At 26.8% G+C, this 23,069-nt stretch overlaps 1 protein-coding gene across 1 annotated transcript in view; it reads left to right on the plus strand.

The window, feature by feature from the left end:
- LOC142330707 (uncharacterized) overlaps positions 1-23,069 on the plus strand; it is a 118,430-nt gene extending 95,361 nt beyond the window's left edge. The window contains exons 4-5 of the mRNA XM_075376152.1: positions 17,543-18,512; positions 23,062-23,069. Coding sequence (XP_075232267.1) covers positions 17,543-18,512; positions 23,062-23,069 — 978 coding nt within the window. The remainder of the gene's footprint in view (positions 1-17,542; positions 18,513-23,061) is intronic.

Here is a 23,069-nt window from a genome sequence, read left to right on the forward strand (position 1 = left end):
GTTTACACAGATTTACTGAAAATAACAATAAAAAAGATTTTTATAACAATGTACAAAATAATCTTAAGTATTTGTTTACATACAAAAGAATATGGCAGAATAGAGGAAAACCATGTAAAAGACTATCTACAAGAAGACATCATTCAAAAATTACAAGAACATATGCTTCCAGAAAAAAATGGACTAAAAGGGTTTTTTTATCCAGAGCTACTAAAATTATAAGAAAAACCTTTAAAAAAGGTTTTACTAAAGGAACGTATAGACATAATACACAGTGCCGTAATAATAAAAAAGTTTTTCATAAAAATTTACAAAATAAATTAAAGTATTTGTTTACAAACAATAGAATGTGGAAAAGTAGAATAAAAACATATAAAAGACTATCTTCAAGAAGACAGAATTCAAAAAAAACTGGTTCAAAAATTACAAGAACATATGCTTCCAGAAAAAAATGGACTAAAAGGGGTTTTTTATCCAGAGCTACTGCAATTATAAGGAAAACATTTAAAAAAGGTTTTACTAAAGGAACGTATAGACATAATACACAGTGCCGTAATAATAAAAAAGTTTTTCATAAAAATTTACAAAATAAATTAAAGTATTTGTTTACAAACAATAGAATGTGGAAAAGTAGAATAAAAACATATAAAAGACTATCTTCAAGAAGACAGAATTCAAAAAAAACTGGTTCAAAAATTACAAGAACATATGCTTCCAGAAAAAAATGGACTAAAAGGGGTTTTTTATCCAGAGCTACTGCAATTATAAGGAAAACATTTAAAAAAGGTTTTACTAAAGGAACATATAGACGTAATACACAGTATCATAATAATAAAAAAGTTTTTCATAAAAATTTACTAAATAAATTAAAGTATTTGTTTACAAACAAAATAATGTGGAAAAGTAGAAGAAAACCATATAAAAGACTATCTTCAAGAAAATATCATTCAAAAAAAACTGGTTCAAAAATTACAAGAACATATGCTTCCAGAAAAAAATGGACTAGAAGGGTTTTTGTATCTAGAGGTACTGCAGTTACAAGGAAAACTTTTAAAAAAGGTTTTACTAAAGGAACATATAGATGTAATACAAGGGCTACTTTTAAAAAAATGTTTAAAGAAATATCACATAAACCACATACTAGAACACCTTTACGTTTTAGATCATATACCTTAAAAAAACGACACTATACATGGGGTCGTTCTCATAAAAAATCATCCACAATAATTAGATGTTACAGTTTACATTACACATTCAAACAACAGGTGTTTACCAGAGAAAATGCTAATGAGTACGATAGTTTATTTTCGGTGTTGTATTACTTTGAATCATGATATAGTTATAAATAAAACTAAATGATTATAAAATAAATTTTATATCACTACACTTTAATAAAAAACATTGTAATTATAATACCAATAATTCATATTTATCATCCTTTTTTTACTCTTATCAGGGATTTTAGATGTTTTTTATTTTTATTATTTTCTCAAAAAGATCAATATTTTTCAATTTAAAATTTTTATCAAGGTAATGAAAATTTAACTACAGCTTATAAGTAATAAAGTTCTACTTCCATGCAACTTTCACGTTAAATTCATGTTTTATACACTATTCAGTCAAAGTACACATATTCTTCTTCTTATTGTTATATCCTCAAACAAAAACTGACGAATATCATGACTATTTGTTTCTAATTCATAGCTGCTGTAATTGATTGGTTTAATACACAATCAAATTGTTCTGTGAGGTTTGCAGCCATGATATTCATTGTCTTCTTACCTATAGTTCTCCGTCAATTTTTCTTACAAAATTACTCGCAGATGTCTAAAATCTGCTTTCTTATCTTTTTTCTTCTTTATCCAAAAACCTCTTCATTCATGATCCTCTGCCCAAGCTGTTCATATCACTCTTCTGAATAACAACATCTCAAAGGAATTAAGTCTTTTAGTTGTAGTTTTATTAAGGGTAGACACTTATATATAGAGAAGAATCATATATATATATATATATATATATATATATATATATATATATATATATATATGTGTGTGTGTGTGTATGTGTAGCACTGCTTCATTGTAAGCTACAATTTGTTGCTTAAATTCTTACAACAGAAGAATTTTTTAATTTTATGGAATGTATTTCGGGCAATTTCTATCCTTGCCTGTTTTTTTCATTATTATTCCTGTGCTAATATTATGTTCAAAGATATTTGTATTTATGTATTCATTTGATTTAGGTGATATGGTTTTTTAATTGCATGTTGCTATTGTTTGAGGAGTTAGTGACAAACATGTATTTTTTTCCGGTTACTGTTTATTCTATATAATTAATTGGTTCTTTTTACTTGTTCTGTTATTTTCCAAAGATCTCTGATATTCTCTGCCAACAAGACTATCGTCAGCATATCTTATTTTATTAATAGAGAATCAATTTAATGCCAGCTGCTTCATCTGTTCAATCTGGATGATTGCTTCGAAATACATATTAAAAAGTGTTGTTGATAAAAATCAACAACACCTTTGACTTATTCCTTCTTTTATATATATAACTTTAATATATTTTCCTTCTATACTGACTGTAGCAGTTTGATTATTATATAGGAGGAGGTCTCTGTTATTCTCAAATTTCTATTATCTGTTTGCCTTTCTTTCATTAACCCTGCCAATTTTTTATGACTTACCTTATCGAAGGCCTTTTCACAATCTATAAAACACTCGTCAAATTCTTTATTGAAGTCAAGGCAACGTTGGACTAATATATTAAAGCTGAAAAGGTCATTGTGTCAAGTCCATTTCCAAATCCAAATGGTGTGTCACTTAGTTTTTCTTTTAGGCATCTGTAAACTCAATGTGTTATTTTTAGGAAGGTTTTTAAGTCTGTGGCTGATCAAGGATAAAGTTCTTCACATTTTTTTAGCATTCAAAAAATTCATAGATTATAAACATACACTTAAAAATATATGTTGTGCCATAACTGTACTTGCTGTAGCAACCTGAATTGAGACAAATTCACTGCTAAAAATGGCATAGTTGTTTTCAAGCGAATAGCACTCCATGCTAGACTTATAAGAAAAATTAGGAATGAAGTGGTTTCCACTCATGCCTTCTTCACTGAGCTATATGTACTGTTACATATCAGCATACAGCTTCACTGAAGGGCAAGTGTTATTTAGCCTTACAAAAGACAGCTTTACTCTGATTTATACAAGGACCAACTTATATTTATCATCATTACTTACTAAAAAAGAAACTATGATTTGTGTTACCCATATACTCAGATCCTCTATGTATGACACACAGTCGTAAAACAGACTGAGACAAATACATTACTTAATAAATTAATATAACCCTTTCTGTGGGAATCTAGGCATTATTCTCTCTCATTCTCACTCAAAAAGAGATTTTATTTGTTTCAAATTATCAGTTAAAAAAATTGAATTAGATTTCTTAGATAGTTTCTTCTGATTTTTATAGGTCGTTAAGCATTTAATTTCAAGGTTTAATCAATTATTTCCAGTACGGTCCAATTTTCTTTTTGTCCTTCTTTTCCTTCTTGATTAACATCTCTGTTAGGAAGACTGTTTTCAATCCTAATCAATTGCTATTTATCTTGAATCACCTTCAGTAGATAATGTATGTATGGGTCCAGTTTTTTCTAATCTATTATATTCTTCAAAACATATCACTTTCTGTGATCTATCTCTCCTATCACTTCATTTTCCTTCCAAAATGAGACTAAGATTTTTATATTTATTTGTTTATTGCATAATTTATAAGAAGTACTTTTGGTGATAGTTATCAATTCTTATTACTGTACTGTTGTTATTTATGAGCCTCTCCTCTTCATTCATAATGTATTTGTTACATCTTCAGCTCTCTTTATAAATACCCTGAAAGGACATTTATGAATTAGATTCAAATTTTCCTTGACAAATAATAATACATAGCAAACAAATGACAATGAAATTTTATCATACCTTAAGTGAAAATGTAATTTTTTTTTAAATAGTTTCATCTTAAAAAACACTGTCATCAATTTAGTTTAATTTATTGAAGATTTGTTCTCCCACTTTAGTTTATAATAAGAATTTTATGTAAATTTATAGGTTTTTAAAGTTACTTTTTAATTTGATGATATTACTATTCAAAAGTAGGTGAATATTTGTCGTTGGTTGTTATTACAATGGGTTAGAAAATTCAGTTAATAATTATTTATTTTTATTACAGTAGGTCATTGATAATCTCATAAAAATAAATATGAATCCTAATTTACTTAGTTTTATTGATTATAAGGCTTGATAATTCATGGCATACAAATAAGAAGTTCATTTCATTTTGAGATAAACTTAATAAAAAGTTATCTTGACAGAATTTATTTTTGTTTGCTAAGAAGCTTGGGTAAAAATTTAAGTAACCTACAAAATATTGAGATTAATGTAGAATGTAATGATTACTTTGTTCTTAGATGGTTAATAAAAAATATGACTTTGTTTAGAAATACTTTATTTTGAAAAAATATGAAATATTTGGGTTAGGCAATGTACACCCATCCTTGGTTGTTTAAAACTAAGATGCCAATTTTTACTGACTGTTAACGTCCGTCAACAGGACATTAACACGTTAGACATGGTTTTGCATACCGAAGTTTCATTCTTGTCTACTCTCACAACAATACTTTTCATTCCTTTCTTTGGCGTTTCTACTTCTCCTTCCAATAGTGGCTATCGTGTCTTTCTCTTTATTTCATTGTTCAGGTACCAATCTAAGATCTTTGGAAACCTTGAGCTCTTCCAGTCCACGCCATGAATAACCTTTCCAGCACTGTACTTTTATTCTTTCCACTCCTCAGATGATTAATTATATTAACACAATGAGAAAGGCTCTAGTGATTATAATGCAAGACACAAATTCATAGTGTATCTGCATTACTTTTGCTATTGCTAAGTAATTAAATCATTATACTTCCTGTGATAAAACTTAGATTCAGTAAATATGTATACGTTCTATAATTTTTTTATTTTTAATAAATTACCCTTTTAATTGTGCAATTAATATACCCATTTGTCATTAGTAATATTAAAATATTAATAAACCTTTTTGCATAACCTTGAGTTATATAATTGAGCTTTTGTAGATATGGGTTTACACAAATTAATATATTCTTAATGTTGTAACTTATACTTTGGTGTGGATAGTTATGAAATTATAAATGCTGGGTGGTTCATTTTTTATTATTTAAAAAAAAAAACAAATATAATTTTAATAATGTTAAAAAACGTCTGTAGAAAAATTTGTAAAAATAGTTAAATATTGATAAAACTACTTGAAATATAACATTAAGGAAACATTATGTAAACTTGGACAATTTGGTTCCATTTCAGGAGAAGATTATACACAAGAGAAAAATATGGATTTGGAAGCAAATTGAAATACAAAAAATGAAGAATTCTAACAAATATTATTGCAACAATGAGAAATGTTCTAAAATTTTGTTTTGTTTTAACTGGAACCATTATTTGAAAATACCACAAAAAAGTGTAAATAAAACTTCACTCGATTTTCATGATTTAATAAACAAGCAAGTATTATTAAATTTTAATGAAGAAATTTCAAAGTTTAAAAAATTTAAATTACTTTTTTATGAGGAAAATAGTTCTAACAGGTTTTTAATTGCTTTAAAAAAATTGTTTTCATCCATTGTTTACGGTTTATTTAAATACTCAAGTACATATAAGAATATTAATTATCATGATAATAATAGTAATTATACTTCTAAAACATTTTATAATGAAAAATATTTTACTGGTTTATATTTTAGATATTTCAAAACGCAAGGAAAAACATTTAAAATATATTTCAGAAATTTTTTGAAAAAACAAAGTAATTTTTGTTACAAAAAATACTTTCCTAAACCACTGTATAAATTACAACCATTTAAGAGTGATGTTAAGAAATTAGAAAAAAATACAATTGTAATTAAAAATGGGTTAAATGATATTAATTTATTTAAAACAAATCTTATAGATAAAAAAGCATTTACAAAAATGTTTAATAAATTGTTTTTTAAAAATAAAAACTATAGTTTTATAACATGTATTTGTAAATATGACAATGATAATCGTTACAGTATGTTTCCATTTAGATATAATTATTTTAGTTATAGAATTATGAAGAAATATGGTGCAAGGCATAATAGACTAAATAATTATACTAAAAGCAGGGAACACAATAAAAGAGAATTTAATTTAATAAGGACACGTCGAACTCATAAAAAAAGAACTGTTGGAAAGTATTTTACTCGTATCACACATACGCGTTCAAAATACACAAAATTTTCATTTAGACAGAGAAGAAGTAAACATACTAGGGGGTCAAATAAAACAAAACGTTCTTTTACAAAGAAACGAAAGACAAAAAAATTTGTGACAAGAATAAAAAATAAATTATTTCACTATCATTATTATAATAAATCTCAAAAAAGAAAGTATTCTAGGAAACAATTCACAAATTCTTTTATTTACACAAGATTAAAAGGTTATACAAGAAATACATATACATGTATCACATATACAAAAAGAAAAAGATTTAGTAATAGAAAAAAACTTATAAAGTTCATTTTTGTTGGCACATTAAGAATTCAAGTTCTACAAACATATCGATTACGTTTTAGATCATCAAAAACTAATAAAAGAATTATTACAAAACATACATTAAAATATGGTCATCGACGAGGTTTTTACTCTAGAAAATCATGGACTTGTAAGTCAAAGAAAACTTACCGTAGATGGACTATTAATAGATCTAGAAGATATTTTAAAAAACACTTATTTAATAAATACTACAAAACTTTACTATATACTAATAAAATGAAGAAAAGAACTTATGTTTCTAAAATTACCCATAAACTAGAAAATGATTTTTTTTCTGATCTCGAATATTTATTAACTTATAATAAATGAGTTATAAATAACAATTTACAGCTAATTTTCAAAATGAAGGATATCAGGATGTTCATGAAATAATTATCTGAATTTGGGAATTGCCTTAAAATTTTAAACTTTATTTCATTTCTAATAATAAGGTTCAGTATTATATCTATTTTCTTTGTCATTATTTTTTCTTTTTTGTTAAATTAAAATACTTGCATTTTACTTTATCCAGTATTACCTAACCTATAATAAAGAAATTATTTATTGTTAATGTATGAGACATATGATTAACTCTAAGCTGAAATATCTTGTGCAGTTTAATCTAGTTAAGATTTGTAGTTCTGATTCTTTTTTTGTATGTGACAGAACATATATATATAGCAATTGATTTGATTTGATATAGTTATTGATTTTTAAAATAGTATGAATGCCTTCAGATAATTATCAACTTGTTTCAGAATTCATAGGCAGCTATGAATTCTGTCCTTTATTTATATGAGTGTACTTAGAGTTTTTTACATCCAGGCGAAGATGAATGGTGGCCAGGAAAATTATCAACAAGCCGTTAGAGTATGTTGCTTTGTTTTGTTTCATCTTACTTCCCCAGGCAATAATTCTTCTTTAATTATAAAACAAGAACAAATGTTGTCCAAGAGACAAAACTGAAGAGCTAAAATAGAATTAAAACTCTATGACTGAACTTGATATGTTAACCTTCATAGAAAGGCAAACACCAACTTATAGGTTACTTTAGTACACATTAACGTGTAATTATCTAACAAAATCTTAATCTATTTAATACGTATTACTTTATAATATTCAAAATCCTTATTATATTATAGAGTTAAATTTTTTTCTAAGTAGCTTTAACTAAATCTTGTCAATAACATGCAATGAACAACACACTTATCTGTAGGAACTGGTTTATTAGACGAGGCTTCAGTCTTTTTCATTTCATCCTTCAATTTCTAGAATACTACACCCTAAGTTGTTCGAGGCATTGCAGAATTGTTCGGTTATATGGTATAAATTTCCTCTCACTCAAGACTCAGTTATCAATATTTTTTTTTAAATCATCAAATTTCTAAGAAATATTAGGTAATAATTTTCTAATTCTTTTTCTGTTTTAGAGTATTATTTTAAACATCTAAGAGTGGATTATTATAATAAAAAAATGGAAAGCTAAATAAAAAAAAAATTAAAATGATTAGTGTAGCATACAAGCATTACAACATTTTTTTAAAAATACTTATTAGGAATCTATGAAATTTTAGTATTACGTGAGGTATTGTCAATTTTAAATGTCTGGTATTAATGAATAAGGTAATCATTGATCCGATGAAATATTAAAAGAAATGAAAGTTGGGTGCTTTTACTATAAAGAAATGTTCATAATGCGAGAGAATATTACAAAGGATGGTTGAAGACACAATTACAACTGTAAAAAACTAAACATGAATTGTATCTATTTGAATAAATGACAAAGTATGCTACTGGGTAGAATTTTGAAGAAAAGCTAATTTAGAAGAATGCACGTTGGCATGTTGATGAGTTGCAGAAAATGGAAAGATAAGGGTACAGGAAAATTACTTTTATTTAGCGACACAATCAGAAGAAATTATGACACAGTCAAGAATCATGTGTAAAAGAAGGATGATAAAATACAATTGTTTAGAAAAAAATGGTGAGCTGAAATTGGAAAGACACAGAAGAAGAAGAAGAGACCACAGTGATGGATAAAGAATAATGTAGTAAGTAAATTCATATCAGTGACTTCCTATGAAAAGTGGAATGAATAAACTGTAGAAGTTGTATATCTCAGAGTTAGGATATGTAGAAGGGATCACACAGAGAACAACATCATCTCTATAATTATGAATTTTACTTAAGATCATTACATTTAAATTAAACGGAAACATTTTCAATATTTTGAATAACATGCTTTGTTCTCGTAAAAAAGTTAGGATAAGTAACGCAATACAAACTAGTTTTCGGAAAGTAATGTACCTCTTGAATTCTTTTCAACATTGTATTTTTCTCTGTTTAATCATGTAACCCAAATATATTTTAATGTAAGCAAACTAATTACATTAGTTTGCAATTAGTAGTTAGCAATTAGTTTGTAATTACTTGCAATTAGTAATTATTACTAATTGCAAGTGATGTATGATCATATAAAACAGAGATGTCAAAATTTGTTAATGGTGTTGCTCTTTTGACAAAATTAAAAAGTTAACAAGATATGCTGAACGACATGGATTCATTATTTAAAGAGATACTCTTTTTGTAATTAATAAAAATAAAGCAAAGATGATGAACCAGAATAGAAACAGGATATTAAAAAATTAATTAGATATTGAAGTAGTAGAATGTAATATAGGAGAAGTTTTAAAATAATGTAGTAAAATTGATAGTATGAAATCATCAAAAGTAAAATAGTGCAAGGAAAACTTTTATCGAATTAAAGTACTCTGCTGTTATTAATGTAGATCTAAGAATTAGAAAGAAATCTTTTTAAATATATGCTTAGAATGCAGAGTATTATGGTAGTGAAAAAGATTTTTTTAAAGTGCAGTGTTACAAAAGGATGTCTGATGAATCTATAAAAATTCAGAATGAAGATGTTTAAGATTAACTGGTGAGGAAATAACTTTGTGGTAGAATCTTGTCAACAGACAATGATCCTTAAAGTAGGTGATAAGAGTGTAATCAATCTGGTAAGAGAGGGATTTGTAGAGAAGGTAAAGATTATAGAGGTTGAACTGGAATATGTAATTTAGATGTTTGAGGATGTTGGACATAAAAATGTATTGAAGTTAAAAAGTTGGCAAAGAATAGAAAGGAATGGTGAACAGCATTAAAACAGTAAAATAACAATGGTAAAAACTGTGTACTATTATTTTCTACGATAATCAAGGAAGTTCTTGAAATCTGTAAATCGTGTTCCCTAAAAAAATAATGTTATGTATATTTTAAATATAATGTGTTAACACAATCACTAACTGAAAATTGATAGCAGTATAAAGCTGGTATATTGAATGAAAAATGGTTAGAGTCACTGTTTCATGCTAATATTAAAATCGTATATAATGTTTCAGAAGCAGTTTTAATGGTATTTTTTTGCATGCACTGTATTTAATATTTCTGTTCACTTAACATTTAGACTGTGAATAATAAACAGAATCATATTCATCTAAGATTTTTTCCATAGGTCTTAATATATCAAATTTTTTTTGAGGGATTGTTCATAAATAACTGTACTTTGTTTTACTTACCTGGTGACTATTAGATTATAGAATTTTATAATATCATAGAATTTATTGGAAAGTATTCTAATAGGTTAAAATTTTGGGTTCCTATTATAAGCATTTATGACATTTTGAATCATTATATGAAAAAAAAATTGTAATTTTATATACAGAGTGTCCCAGGAGGAAACCTACATACTTCACAGGTGTATTCCTCTCATCAAAATAATGAAAAAAATTTACATAAACATAAGTCTGGAAACGCTTCGTTACCGAGTTACGCTAGTGAAAGATTTCATCCAGAATTCAGCTCCCCCAGTGAAATGAGTTTGTACTGAAATGTTTAGGTGAATTTACTTTTTTAGGAATTCATCAATGAATTTAGTTTTACAAGAAACGAAATACAAAATTGGAAGAATAGTCGCAGGTATTCAGCTGAAAATTCAAATGCAATTAAAGAGTCAAACTTTTAAACCCAATTTTCGATAAATGTATCGTGTGATATAATTAGGGACCAGTTATTTGGATCATTCATTTTTCAAAATTGCTTTTCTGGTATTGTGTACAAAGATTTTTTACAAAATCAATTGCCTGTTCTAATAGATGTACCTCTTGAACAAAGTCAACAAATATTACGAGGGACGATCAGAAAGTAAGTTACACCCCCTCTTTGAAAAAAACACATATTTATAAGACAATTTTTTTTATTAAACAAAAAACTACATATTTTTATATATTTTTCAACATAATCACCAAGTTTTTTAAACACTTTTCATACCTTGCCACAAGTTTTTCAATTCCACTCTCATAAAAATTTTGTTCAATTTCCTTCAAACATTTAAGGACCGTTTCCTTCAGTTCATTATCATTAGCGAAACCCTCCCTTCACAGATCTCGCTTGAGAGGACCAAACAGGTGGTAGTCACAGGGTGCTAGGTCAGGTCTGTAAGGCGGATGAGACCACATTTTCAAATTGAATTTTTGCAGTAACTTCTTTGTCGCATGAGCTGAATGAGGAGTAGCAGGATGCCCACCACGCAGTTCATCACTCACATTTGTTCTTCCGTTTCTGAACATTTGGCACCATTTTGTGATGTTGGGTGTGACATTACATTCTCACCATATACCTCAACAATTTTGGAATGAATTTCACAACAATTGTTATTTTTTTCCCACGAAAATTGGACTACTGAATGCACTTCTATGCTGGATGAAACCTCTAGAGAACACTTCATATTGACAACAACACTACACAAATACTAAATGTCATACAGAATTGCTGCTGGGGGAACATGAAGACAACAACAACCAGTGTTGTCACTGCAAGACATTAATATATCCCTTTCAGTTCAAGAACATGGCAAGGGTGTCACTTATTTTTTGATCCACCTTTCGAATTCCAACATGATGGTGCACCATCTCATTATTTACAAGACATTACACAGCATTTAAACTTAAGTTTTCCGGGCAGATGAATCGGTCAAGGTGGACCATTAATTGGGCTTCCTAGGACCCTCAATTTAAATTACTTGGTATTACCTTTGGAGTCATTTAAAGGAACTTGTTTACACAGAAAAAGTTAATTCCAATGAAGAATTATTGAACCGAATTTTAAACACTGTTGAATATCTTAAGAACAACTATGATGCTATTATAAAAGCTTCCTTTGATTTTGTATGTCATAGTAGATTTTGAATAAACTATCAAACAGATCATTTTAAGCAGTATCTGTAAGGTATGAAAATTAAATTTAAAAAATAAAATAAAATTAAATACAATAATTTTTTTGTGCAAGTCATTTTACTTATTTTTTGTTGTGTTCCGTTTTCAGTAAAATCTATTTTTTTAAATGTTTATTTGATTTTTATTGGATTTATTTACATCACTATTTTTAGAATTAAATTCTCTAAACAATTTTTTTTTTAATTTTCTGCATTTATTAGTCACTTAACAAAGTTTATTGTATTGCAAATCTAAATATACAGCTTTCTGACAACAAATTTTTCAGTTTTACATCGGATATCATGAAAACCTCTGGAGATTAAGTTCTATTTTATTCAATTTTCAGGTCAAAAACCACAGAAAATCATTAATTTTCCCCTCAATTAATGTTCTAAAAATTTCAGTACCCATTTCACTGAGGGAGCTGAATTCCGGGCGAAATCTTACGCTAGCCGTAACTCGCTAACAAAGCGTTTCCAGACCTATGTTTATATGAACTTTTTCATTATTTGTATGATTGTAATACACCTGTGAAGTATGTCGGTTTCCTCATGAGACACCTTATGTGGAAGTGTAAAGTTATGTGCACATACAGATGAATATGTGTGCTCTAGTATATATTTCATTCAATTTCTCTGAAGTAGGTGGACAAGTAAAAATAAAATTCATATGCTAACTTTTGTATCATTGATGCAACCAAGTTTTTATATAAATTGGACCAAGGATTGGAATAGTTCCATTTAAAATATGACCACTATATTGAGAGATATTTTTATAAAGCCTTCATTTGATGTATTTTAAACGGTAGCTATTATTAGAAAGATAAATATATTTGAATAAATCGTCTGTATTCCTACCCCTTAAACAAAATAATTCAATCTGAATGTTTGGGATTTTACATTTTTTTAATAATTTATTAAAGTAAAAATATTGATTTCAGAGTCAGATGGAACATAGCCTCTTTAGGGTACAAGGAAACAGGGTAATTTTTTCAATTTTTTTACACTTTGTTCAGTATTGTTGACCAGTGGTTACTTGTATGAAATTATGATACGTGTTTGCCTTTCCTGTTTCCCAAGTGATTATGTTCTTTGTTTTTTAAACGCATTTTAATTTTAAAAACACTGAAAGAGGAGATTGGTTTAAATGTACCTTTTTTTATTTTTAACTTCCGGGACCACTGTATTGCTTCAGAAGATGAGATGAATGATTTGTAGTGTGTGTGAAAATGCCATGCCCGACCGGGATTTGAACTCAGGACCTTTGGATGAAAGGTCGAGATGCTACCACTCACACCACGGAGGCCGGCAGTTTATACACCTGGAAACTGAAATGTCAACTTTTTTCTTTATGTAATGAAGAGGAGTGTATCATTATTATATTTTAATTTGGGGATAGTTGATGGAAAAGTTGTTCATTTATGCACAATCAGTATTTTGGTACAGAATATTGTCATTATTGTAAAAAACAAATAAATATTATTATTATTATTTGTTACCATTTTCATTTTGTTGTATTATGTTTTATCCAATTGTTATCAATCATTAGTTGTGTTTATTTGTAAGGGGTGAAGAAATTAGCAACAAACTCCATAATTCTTTGTTTAGTATGCCTCTCTAGTTTCAGCTAGGCTTTGAACAGCAGGTGAAAAATGAATGCTAAACAACAGTTTTGGTGAGTAAACACCACATATAAGAAACAAGTTTCTCAAATGGTAGACAACATATCAAATGACAATATAATGAATGAGTATTACAATTAATTATACTAAGTATTTAAGAAAGATTAAGAAATGTAGTAATTATTATTCTAAATGTAATGTTTAATGGCATAAGTAAATATGTATGTTTTACTGCAGAAAAATAATTACCATATTTTAATATTCTTTAATACAAAAATTTTAAAAATAGTATTAAAAGTGAAATAGTATTATTTAACTAACTAAACATGTTTAAAACTGTTAACAATGTAATATACTTAACAATGAGTGAGTTAATGAAAATGAGAGATTACAATTTCTAAAATAATTTTCCTTTCCCAACTATTCTTTGTATACAGCACGTATGCAAAACATGCGCCATTTTATATACAATGATGATGTATTTTAAAGTGAACAGTATTTTAACTAATAAGATATGGTATTTTAACAAAATAATTTTATTATTAAAGACAATAATATTTGTAAAAAATAAACCTATATATCTTTTGCTTCCTATAAGCTTCCTGCATAGACAAAGTTTTAATTTTAAAGTTATATGTTTTAGAATATTAATTTCATAATCATTTTGTCCTTGATTGATTGATGATGAAAATAAGTAAAACTATTATTTAAAACTTTTAGCCAATTCTGTAGCTATCTTATACGAGTGGTATACTATTTTTCATTCAGGTGCAAGCTGGTTTTATTGCTGGCAGAGGTTTTTAATTATAAAGACACATGTTAAGAGTATGGTCAAAAAGAATGTTAAATTTGAATTGTGTCTTCATTGTTTTTCGATATCTGTGGATTTCATAATACTTAAATGTTTTAAAAGTGATTTTGTTTTCTATCTAGAAGTAAAACATTATAATTAATAGTGATGGATCTGTGATTTGGATCTATGAGGTAGTTGGCCAACATCGATTCTATGATACTATAGAGTACTTTTGTGTGTTTTTTAATCTTTATTTGAAACTAAAGAAATAATTTTTTTTTAAATACTCCCAACAAAAATATAATTTCAAACTAAATGAAAAGGCAAAAATGGTGAATGCAGTAATCAGCAGTATCTCAAAGAAACTAATCTCACAAAAACTAGACTTTAGAAGCATGATCTATCTGTATCTTCCCAACATATTCATATCTTCTGAAGATCATATAAAATAACTAAAATATATAGCGCACACAGAGATTGATACAACAACTTACTGATTGACTCGTTCTTAAAAAATAAAGCAAAGAAAATTAAAAAAAAATTATTTTCCATTAATATATATTAAAAAAGTCTCAGAGAAAATAGCTAAGAAAAACCCTGACAAATGTAGTCTACAGAATAAAAACAAACAGAAAAAGATAAACCATTACAAACAAAACACTATCAGCCAGTAAACAAAATTCCCTCCCCAGAGTTTACAAACTGAACTGCACATTGTTCTAAATTGGACAAAGAGGAAGCATTCAAAAGAAAGCTATACTAAACACATAAAAGCACTTCATTGTGACATAGAATCAGTTTATCAACCATTCACAGATGATATGAGGTGAACAGATCACCCTCATAGATAAATCAAACATCATTATAATAACCTACATATCCACATTAAAATGCACAAAAATAGCACATTAAATGAATGCACGATTCAAATTTAATACACTTCTCAATATTCTAAATAAATATGTGTTTTCATATGAAGAAAACTGCCAGGAAAAAAAATAATTTGGTGCAAATCAGCTGCAATACGTTTGTGAAGATGATCACAAAACAAGCTGAGACAGTGTTTAAATTTTCTGTTAAAAAAGTGTGGTTCAGGTTGTCATTATAAACTAATATTGTTATGTAAAATTAATTTTATAGGTTTTACAGTATTTATGAAATTGTTTGATGTACTGAATAACATGTATTGTTGGTGGTGAAACTGACTGCTTATATATTTTATTTAAGATGATTTGAATCAAACATAAATTGATATATTTGTTATAAACTTGAACTAAATATAAAGATATTTAAATTTATAATATTTAACAACTTTAAACTTGTCCAGTTCAAATCTAAAAATGTTTAAATCTTGATTTATTTATGAAAATTTGTAATTATTAGATTGTAAATTCAAATGTCATGAAATTAATCTGTAAACTTCCTATATTTGACACACAAAACACTAAATGATATATTTTGAAAATAGTAATTTTATTATTAAATATTTGTCTAAAATTTAAGTATTCACTTTGTGTAGTTTTATTTTTTTTTACAGCTTGGTTTTATATAATATTGTTTTTAGAATATTAATCTGTTTTTAACACTGATTATGAAGGTTATTATGATGATTGATTTATCTGTAAGAGTGATTTGTTCACCTCATATCATCTGTGAGTAGTTGATAAACTGATTCTGTGTCGCAATGGAGTGCTTTTATGTGTTCAGTGTAACTTTCTTTGGGATGTTTCATCTGTGACCAATTTAGAACAGTGTGCAGTTCAGTTTATAAACTCTGGGTAGGAAAGTATGTTTACTGTGTGGTAGTGTTTTGTGTGTAATAGTTTATCTTTTCCTTTTTATTTTTTAGTTAACATTCCCTTTTGTAATGGACCATTATCTCTTAGGGAAAGTCTTAATAGATATATATGTTGCAAATACGTGTACTCTATGTGTGCATGAACGTGTTATCTTTATAAAAGAGGGACAAACATCAACAGGCATGCTGTTTGTTTAGTTTTCAGTTACATTAAACACTCAATTTTCAAGATATGTAACCAAATGTGATACAACCATTCTCTTATTGCTAATCATAAAAATCTGCTAAGCCTCCTTCTCCTAAAATGAATTTTATAATTTACGTAGGATGCCCTTTTGTAAATTAAATAACTTCACCAGATTTTTCTAAATGTTTACATTCAGAAATTACATTTAGCAGATTTATTGTTCAATATCTGCACTAGATTTTTCTAAATGGTTCATTGTTCAACTGAATAAATACATGTTAGGGTCCTTTATTAAGATGGTAAAATATTAAACTGCATTTACTTACAACATGATAGTTTCACAATACCTGGAAAACTTCAGTAACATCCTCTAGGATGATTTAGAGTAAGATCCTCTTGGAAGTTATTCTAATTTTTTTATTTTAAGATTATAAAGTAAAATAAACTGCCAAGAGCCAAAAAATAATGATTGCAGTTCATTTCATACTGTTTGAAGTTTTTCACAATGAACACGGCTGTTGATGACGTTTAATCAACAAAAAAAAATTATATACTTCACGTCTCTTTAATTTGTCAAGTAATGGTTAGTAATTGGTTCAGGATGGAACAGTTATTAAGAAAGCCTGACCCTGTTCTTGTGATATTTAATCTCAAGAGAAAAAGCAATTTATTTATTTATTGGATAAAATCATTAATCAGTAATATATTATATTATTCTAAATAAAATTGAATCCTAATTTTGCCAATAATTCCTCAAGATTTTTGACAGGATATCCACTGCCAAGAAAAAGCACTGAAACTATCCTGGAGATCAAATAGTTCATTTTTGCTGCAAACTACGTGATGATAGAAATTCCTTCTCACCACCCACCAATTATCACATTTTTTAACCCCTTCTACCTATTGTTTGGATCTATGGTGCAGATTCACCTTCTTGCTTGTTAAAGACACAACTTCCTGTACAGACTTATATCTGGTGATTGCCAGAGAATATATGTTGAGAACTTATCAGAGACTATATTTTTTTATCCAGTGGTTGGATAACAAGCTTAGCAGCTGAAGTCCATATCAGTCATCTAATTCCTCCAAAAATAGAATATAGCTTACATTAAGTAGAACTTAATCCATCATGAAAAATTATTCTACTGTTTCCAGATAAAGTTTGGATTTAAATAAATAAATTACTTTACATATAAATATAATTTACTTTATTATTAAATTTTATTATTCTATTTTTAGGTGGAAGTAAAAAAAAATAATGAAGATGCTGTTGCAGTTGACATTGAAAGGTCGTCAATTTTACGAAGGCCACGTAATGCTCAACTTCCACCTCCTCATTATCCTGGTGGACCACCTGTACCTCCTGGATTTCCAGTTTATCCAGGGGGGCCACCACCACCTCCTGGACATCCTCATTATCCTCAAATACCTCCACCTCAACAATTTTATCCACCACCACATTATCCTAATGAAATGTATCCTTGGAATTATGATTACAATAATTACTGGTATTACACAACAGAATATTCTTCAACAACTGATATCGAAGGAAATTTAACTAAAAGTGAAGAGTTAAAATTTGTTAATGATCTCGCTAAAAGAGTGTTAGGGGGTGATATTAGAGAAAGACCAGTTACAAGGAAAGCACCAAGACATTATTTTGCTTCATATTATGATTCAGAATTTTATGAACAATTTAATAAATATGAAAAGCGTTTACGAACAAGAAGAAAGAATACTGTTTTACCTGAGACTTATCCACCTGGTATTAGAAAATTAAAAAAATTCTTTTATCATGATGATTTAGATAGTTTAGATTATTTACCAAGTTTTTTGGATCATGGTAGTGATTCAAGAGTATCTGATCTTTCATTACCTTTGACAGTACGTGTAGGCAATACAACTTCACCTGATTACTTATTTATTTTTACTAGATTACCTAGAACTACTTTAAAAACTACTAAAAAAAGTTTTTTGGCTCAATCAATGTTTAATTATTCCTTAGAAGATCTTTTAGCTGTTACAGCTCGACATTATGAAAAAGACCAAAATGGTAATGATATAAATTTTATGAAAAATAATTTATCCCAAAAATTTAATTTTAGTAATAAAGTCAGTAATATTCTATCAAATGATGAAAATTATAAAAATAATCACCACATTATAAAAAAAATTTCAGATTTGTTTAGTATTAATAATTCAAATAATAGTAAAAAGTTTTCAAATAAATCACATTACACTTCATATTTTAATTATTATACTACTAAAATTATTCATATTACATCAAAAGTATTATTATTAAAAGATAATAAAATAATTATTAATGAGAATAATAATTTTACTAAATTAAATGAAATTATTTCATTACAGAAAAAAATGTTTAATGTAAATATAGATAACAAAAGTATCAGTAATTCTAACTGTACACCATTACCATTTTTTATAACATCAAATGTAAATAATGGTTATAAAAGTAATAAAAGTTTGCAATTAAATAATAATTTAACCAAAAGAATTATTCATAAATCACCTAAAATAAAATATAAAAAAAATAAGGATGTTATTTTAAATCAAATTGAAAATTATAAATTTATTACAAATCTATCATCAGTTTCCAACCTATCACATAGTAATAGTATTAAAACAAAAAATAATAATATTTACTTAACAAAAAATTATTATTTAAATAAAATTTTAAAGAATAAAAAATCAGATATACCTAAGTTATTTAAATCATCAATTTTTATAAAAAACAAAAATTACTCTTTCACATTAAAAAGTAAAAATAGAAAAAATGTTAAAAGTAAATTAAATACATTACTTAAAATGTTATCAAAAAATAAAAAATATAAAAATAGAAGTTCAAAGAGTAAAAGGTTTTCTACAATAGAATCTAAACTGATTAAAAAATATAAAATCCATAAATATTCAAATAAAAAAATTATTAAAAAATCAAATTTTGTAAAATTAAAAACGAATAAATTTAAAAAGAAAAAGTTTATGTCCATGAAAATTGATAAAAATTATTTCAAAACTCTTAAATTAAAAAATTCTATATTTAAAAGTAAATTAAATAATAAAAATAAGAAAAAGAGAAAGAAAAATGAGAAAATAAAAAAAATATATATAAAATTAAACGATAAACATAATTTTCATAGTATTAATAATTATGCTTTTAAAAAATTAAAAAATAATAAAAAAATTAAAACTAAAGGGCAAAGTATTTTTGAAAGAAATATCAAAAAACAAACATGTAAAATGAAATTAAAAAATCATTATAATAGTTTTAAAATAATCAAGTCGAATAGAATGCATATAAACAAATTTAAGATGTCAACAAGGTTGGTGCACAATAACAATCATAAAAGTAAAAGAAGAAGAAAAAGAAGAAAGCACTCTGTTATTATTTGATTGTTTGATTATTTATTGAATCTCATAATTCTCCGAGGTTATTTGTTGTCAGACTGGCTGAATCCTTGACCAATCTACATGAACTTTCAGATTCTTTTTAAGGATATATAATAATTGATTAAGTGAATGATTATTGAGTCTTGTACCTGATTAAAACTTTGATATACATTTTTTTAATGAATTTAAATAAACGATTAAAAGTTATCAGAGTATGTGCAGTACTAGTAGTAATAGTAATAATAAAAAATTAATCTTAAAATTATTGTGAATGGTTAAGTTCCAATCGATTGTAAACTTTGTCATTATTATTATAATTTTATATAAATAAATTAATTCATTTATGTATTTACATAATATTAAAATATTATGCTCAATTAGAGTACTTTTCCTTATTTTTCTGATGAAATAAAAAATTAAATTTTGTAATTATGAAAAATGGTTGATCAAATTGAGATTTAAATCCAGAATCAAATACATGATATGCAGAGATGCTAATGTTCGACAACAGAATTTTGTCAGAGTTATTATAATTGCAAACAATCAAATGAGGTAATTTTATTATAATTATTATCATGATGTTGGAAATTAAAAAGAAATGTCTAGAGATATGAGTTAAATAAAAATAAAAAAATCTTTAATTTTTTTTAATTGGTTAGTTTCAAGAATAAGCCTTTTGATTCACATACCCTACACTCATCCAACTGATATTTCATCTGCTGTAAAGAGTCATCAAGGCCAATGTAGCAGCATAGAAGTAATAAGTAATCTGGGAATTTAGAAAAAACCGTATACAGATCATACAAATGAGTATTTCAGGAATATGAACGGCTACGAGTCAGGAGAAATGAATGAAAATATATACTGGGAAGTAGTTGTGATGAATTATTAAACTTTTTATCAGTAACTGCACAGCACTGTCAGAAAATTAAATACATATTGTAATCCTGTCATTTAATAAAATGTTTTTACTTATCTCTTTCTCTTATATTTGTTTTAATGTAGAATGTAGTCAAGCTGTTTTTAGTCTTTCTCCTCTGCTGTTTTCCTTTACTACTGATTAACCCAATTTAAACTTTCTGTACTTTTTAAATTCTTACAAATTAAAAGGTGTGCTCCTGTATAAAATGGTATGATTTTAAAATGTTATCAACTGATATAATCACTAGCTGCTACTAAATGCCACAACTGACAGTTATACATCCAAAATAAAACTTCACTTAACATTACTTATCTATGGTGTCAACTGCTGGCTATTTTATCCTTACTTCACATTCTGTAGTATCGTGCTTCACAATTTCTAAGAACTCATCTTTAATTGGTATTCAAGAAGACTTTTCCTTATAAGAATACAGTCTGTTTACCTGGTCTGTGTACAGTATATATGGTATGCAATATAATTTTAAGTATATTAAATTGCTGGCCTCCATGGCGGGAGTGGTAGTGTTTTGGCCTTTCATCTGGAGGTCCCGGATTCAAATCCCAGTCAGTCATGGCATTTTCACATGCTACAAAAATTGTCCTTGAATTAAAAAATACTAAACAATAATTGCTTGAAAGTATAAAGAAATATTAAAACAAAAATTAACATATCTCTAGTTAATTTCTTAGTAACCATTGCATATTAACATGGTAGGAAATGAATAAAATACGTACAATGACTCAAGGTACACACTAAATATATCTTCTCAAACAAGGTACTTTTATTTTACCTTACATCCAGGGCCATGCAATTCATAAATTCTAATAAGAAACAGCCCAACAATAATTTGCAAAAATTCTTGGAACTTTGTATTGGGGGGTAAATTAAGATTGTAGTCATGGTGAGGGATCCCTTTGGGGTTCCTCACTTTAGGCGTGGCATAAAGACCGAGTCCCAGTGGGAGGATTCCTTGGATGCTCCTCAAAAGAGACATGGTGCATAACTTAAAGACCAAGTTCTGGCTACCAGAGGGGGAACTGTGGTTCTCAACAAGGTAGCATGAGGTGATGGCACTACTAGAGCTGTGTTTATACTTAGTTGCATGTCTGGTTCCAGGGGGGGGATAAAAATGACGAGCTCAAAAAAAAAACTATAATTTGCTAATGTCACTGCTTAGTTAATCTCCCTTCATCATGTACTTACTTATGTAAGTATCCTGTGTAATACAAAAAATAATGTGTTTTACCAGAATTAAAATTAAAAATTAACGTGATACCAAGATGAAGTAAATGTGATTCAGAAAACAAGATAACCTGACAATCAAATCAAAATATTGGACCTCTGCTTTTCTTTTCAGTTATCTTCTTCACAGTGATTATCAGTATATTTTCTTTTGATCAAATACATATTTTTTGTAAGTACAATATGTAGAATTTTTAGCCTTTGGTCAAAATGTCAGGATTGAAATAATTAATTATTACGATAAACTGAATCAGAAATTGCTGACTGGTAAATTTTAAGCACATTATTGTTTATACATAAAATTTTATTTTTGATTAATTTCTTTCATAAGAAAAAAGATTTGAATATTTTTTTAATTAAAAACATTGTGTTAAATACTCATGTGTATGATTAAATATAATAATAACATTTTATAATTTAGCATTAATTGAATGTTAAAAAAACTTTTAACATCAAAAACTGGAATTTCTTAACTTACAACAAACATAGAAAGATACTTCATAGTAATTTATAAAATGTTATAATTTTGATATAATGTAGTTAGCATAATGTTAATATTTTATAAAAATGTTCAATGAATTTTTGCAATTTGAAAACAGTTCATTAACAAGGTAAGATCAAAACTGATTTAATTAAATAATATAAATAATACAAAGAAATTTTTTTAATTATATTTTTAAATCAATTATTAATATAAATGTATCAACAAATAGAGAAATTGAATAGAACTCACTAAATGAGAGGTATCTTTTAATCCTTAGACCATCCTCATCTTTGAAGTTTTTTTAAATATAACTCTGTAATATAAAAAAATTGCATCTGATGACATAATGAAAGAATGTAAAGTATTAGATTCAAAATCTGAGGGAGTATTCCCAAGCAGCATTTTGAGAATTTTCTTAATGTTTTATTGATATATTTTTTCACTGTTTAAATATCAATCATTTTTTAATGCAAATAATCATTCATTAAACTTACCTGATATCAAATGATTCACTGAAAGATAAATCATTCAAATTATATAACTTTTTTTTATATTATTTTATTTTACATTTTGTAAAATTAATAAATTTTTATAATTTATAAAATGGGAATTTCAGAAAATAAATAACTAAACTTTAATCAGTTGTTTAATATCTATATCCTGCTAAGATTCAGTAAATTATAATTTATTGTAATGTTATAGATGAATGA

The sequence above is a fragment of the Lycorma delicatula genome, chromosome 9, assembly GCF_047948215.1.
Source record: "Lycorma delicatula isolate Av1 chromosome 9, ASM4794821v1, whole genome shotgun sequence".
Taxonomy (NCBI): Eukaryota; Metazoa; Arthropoda; class Insecta; order Hemiptera; family Fulgoridae; genus Lycorma; species Lycorma delicatula.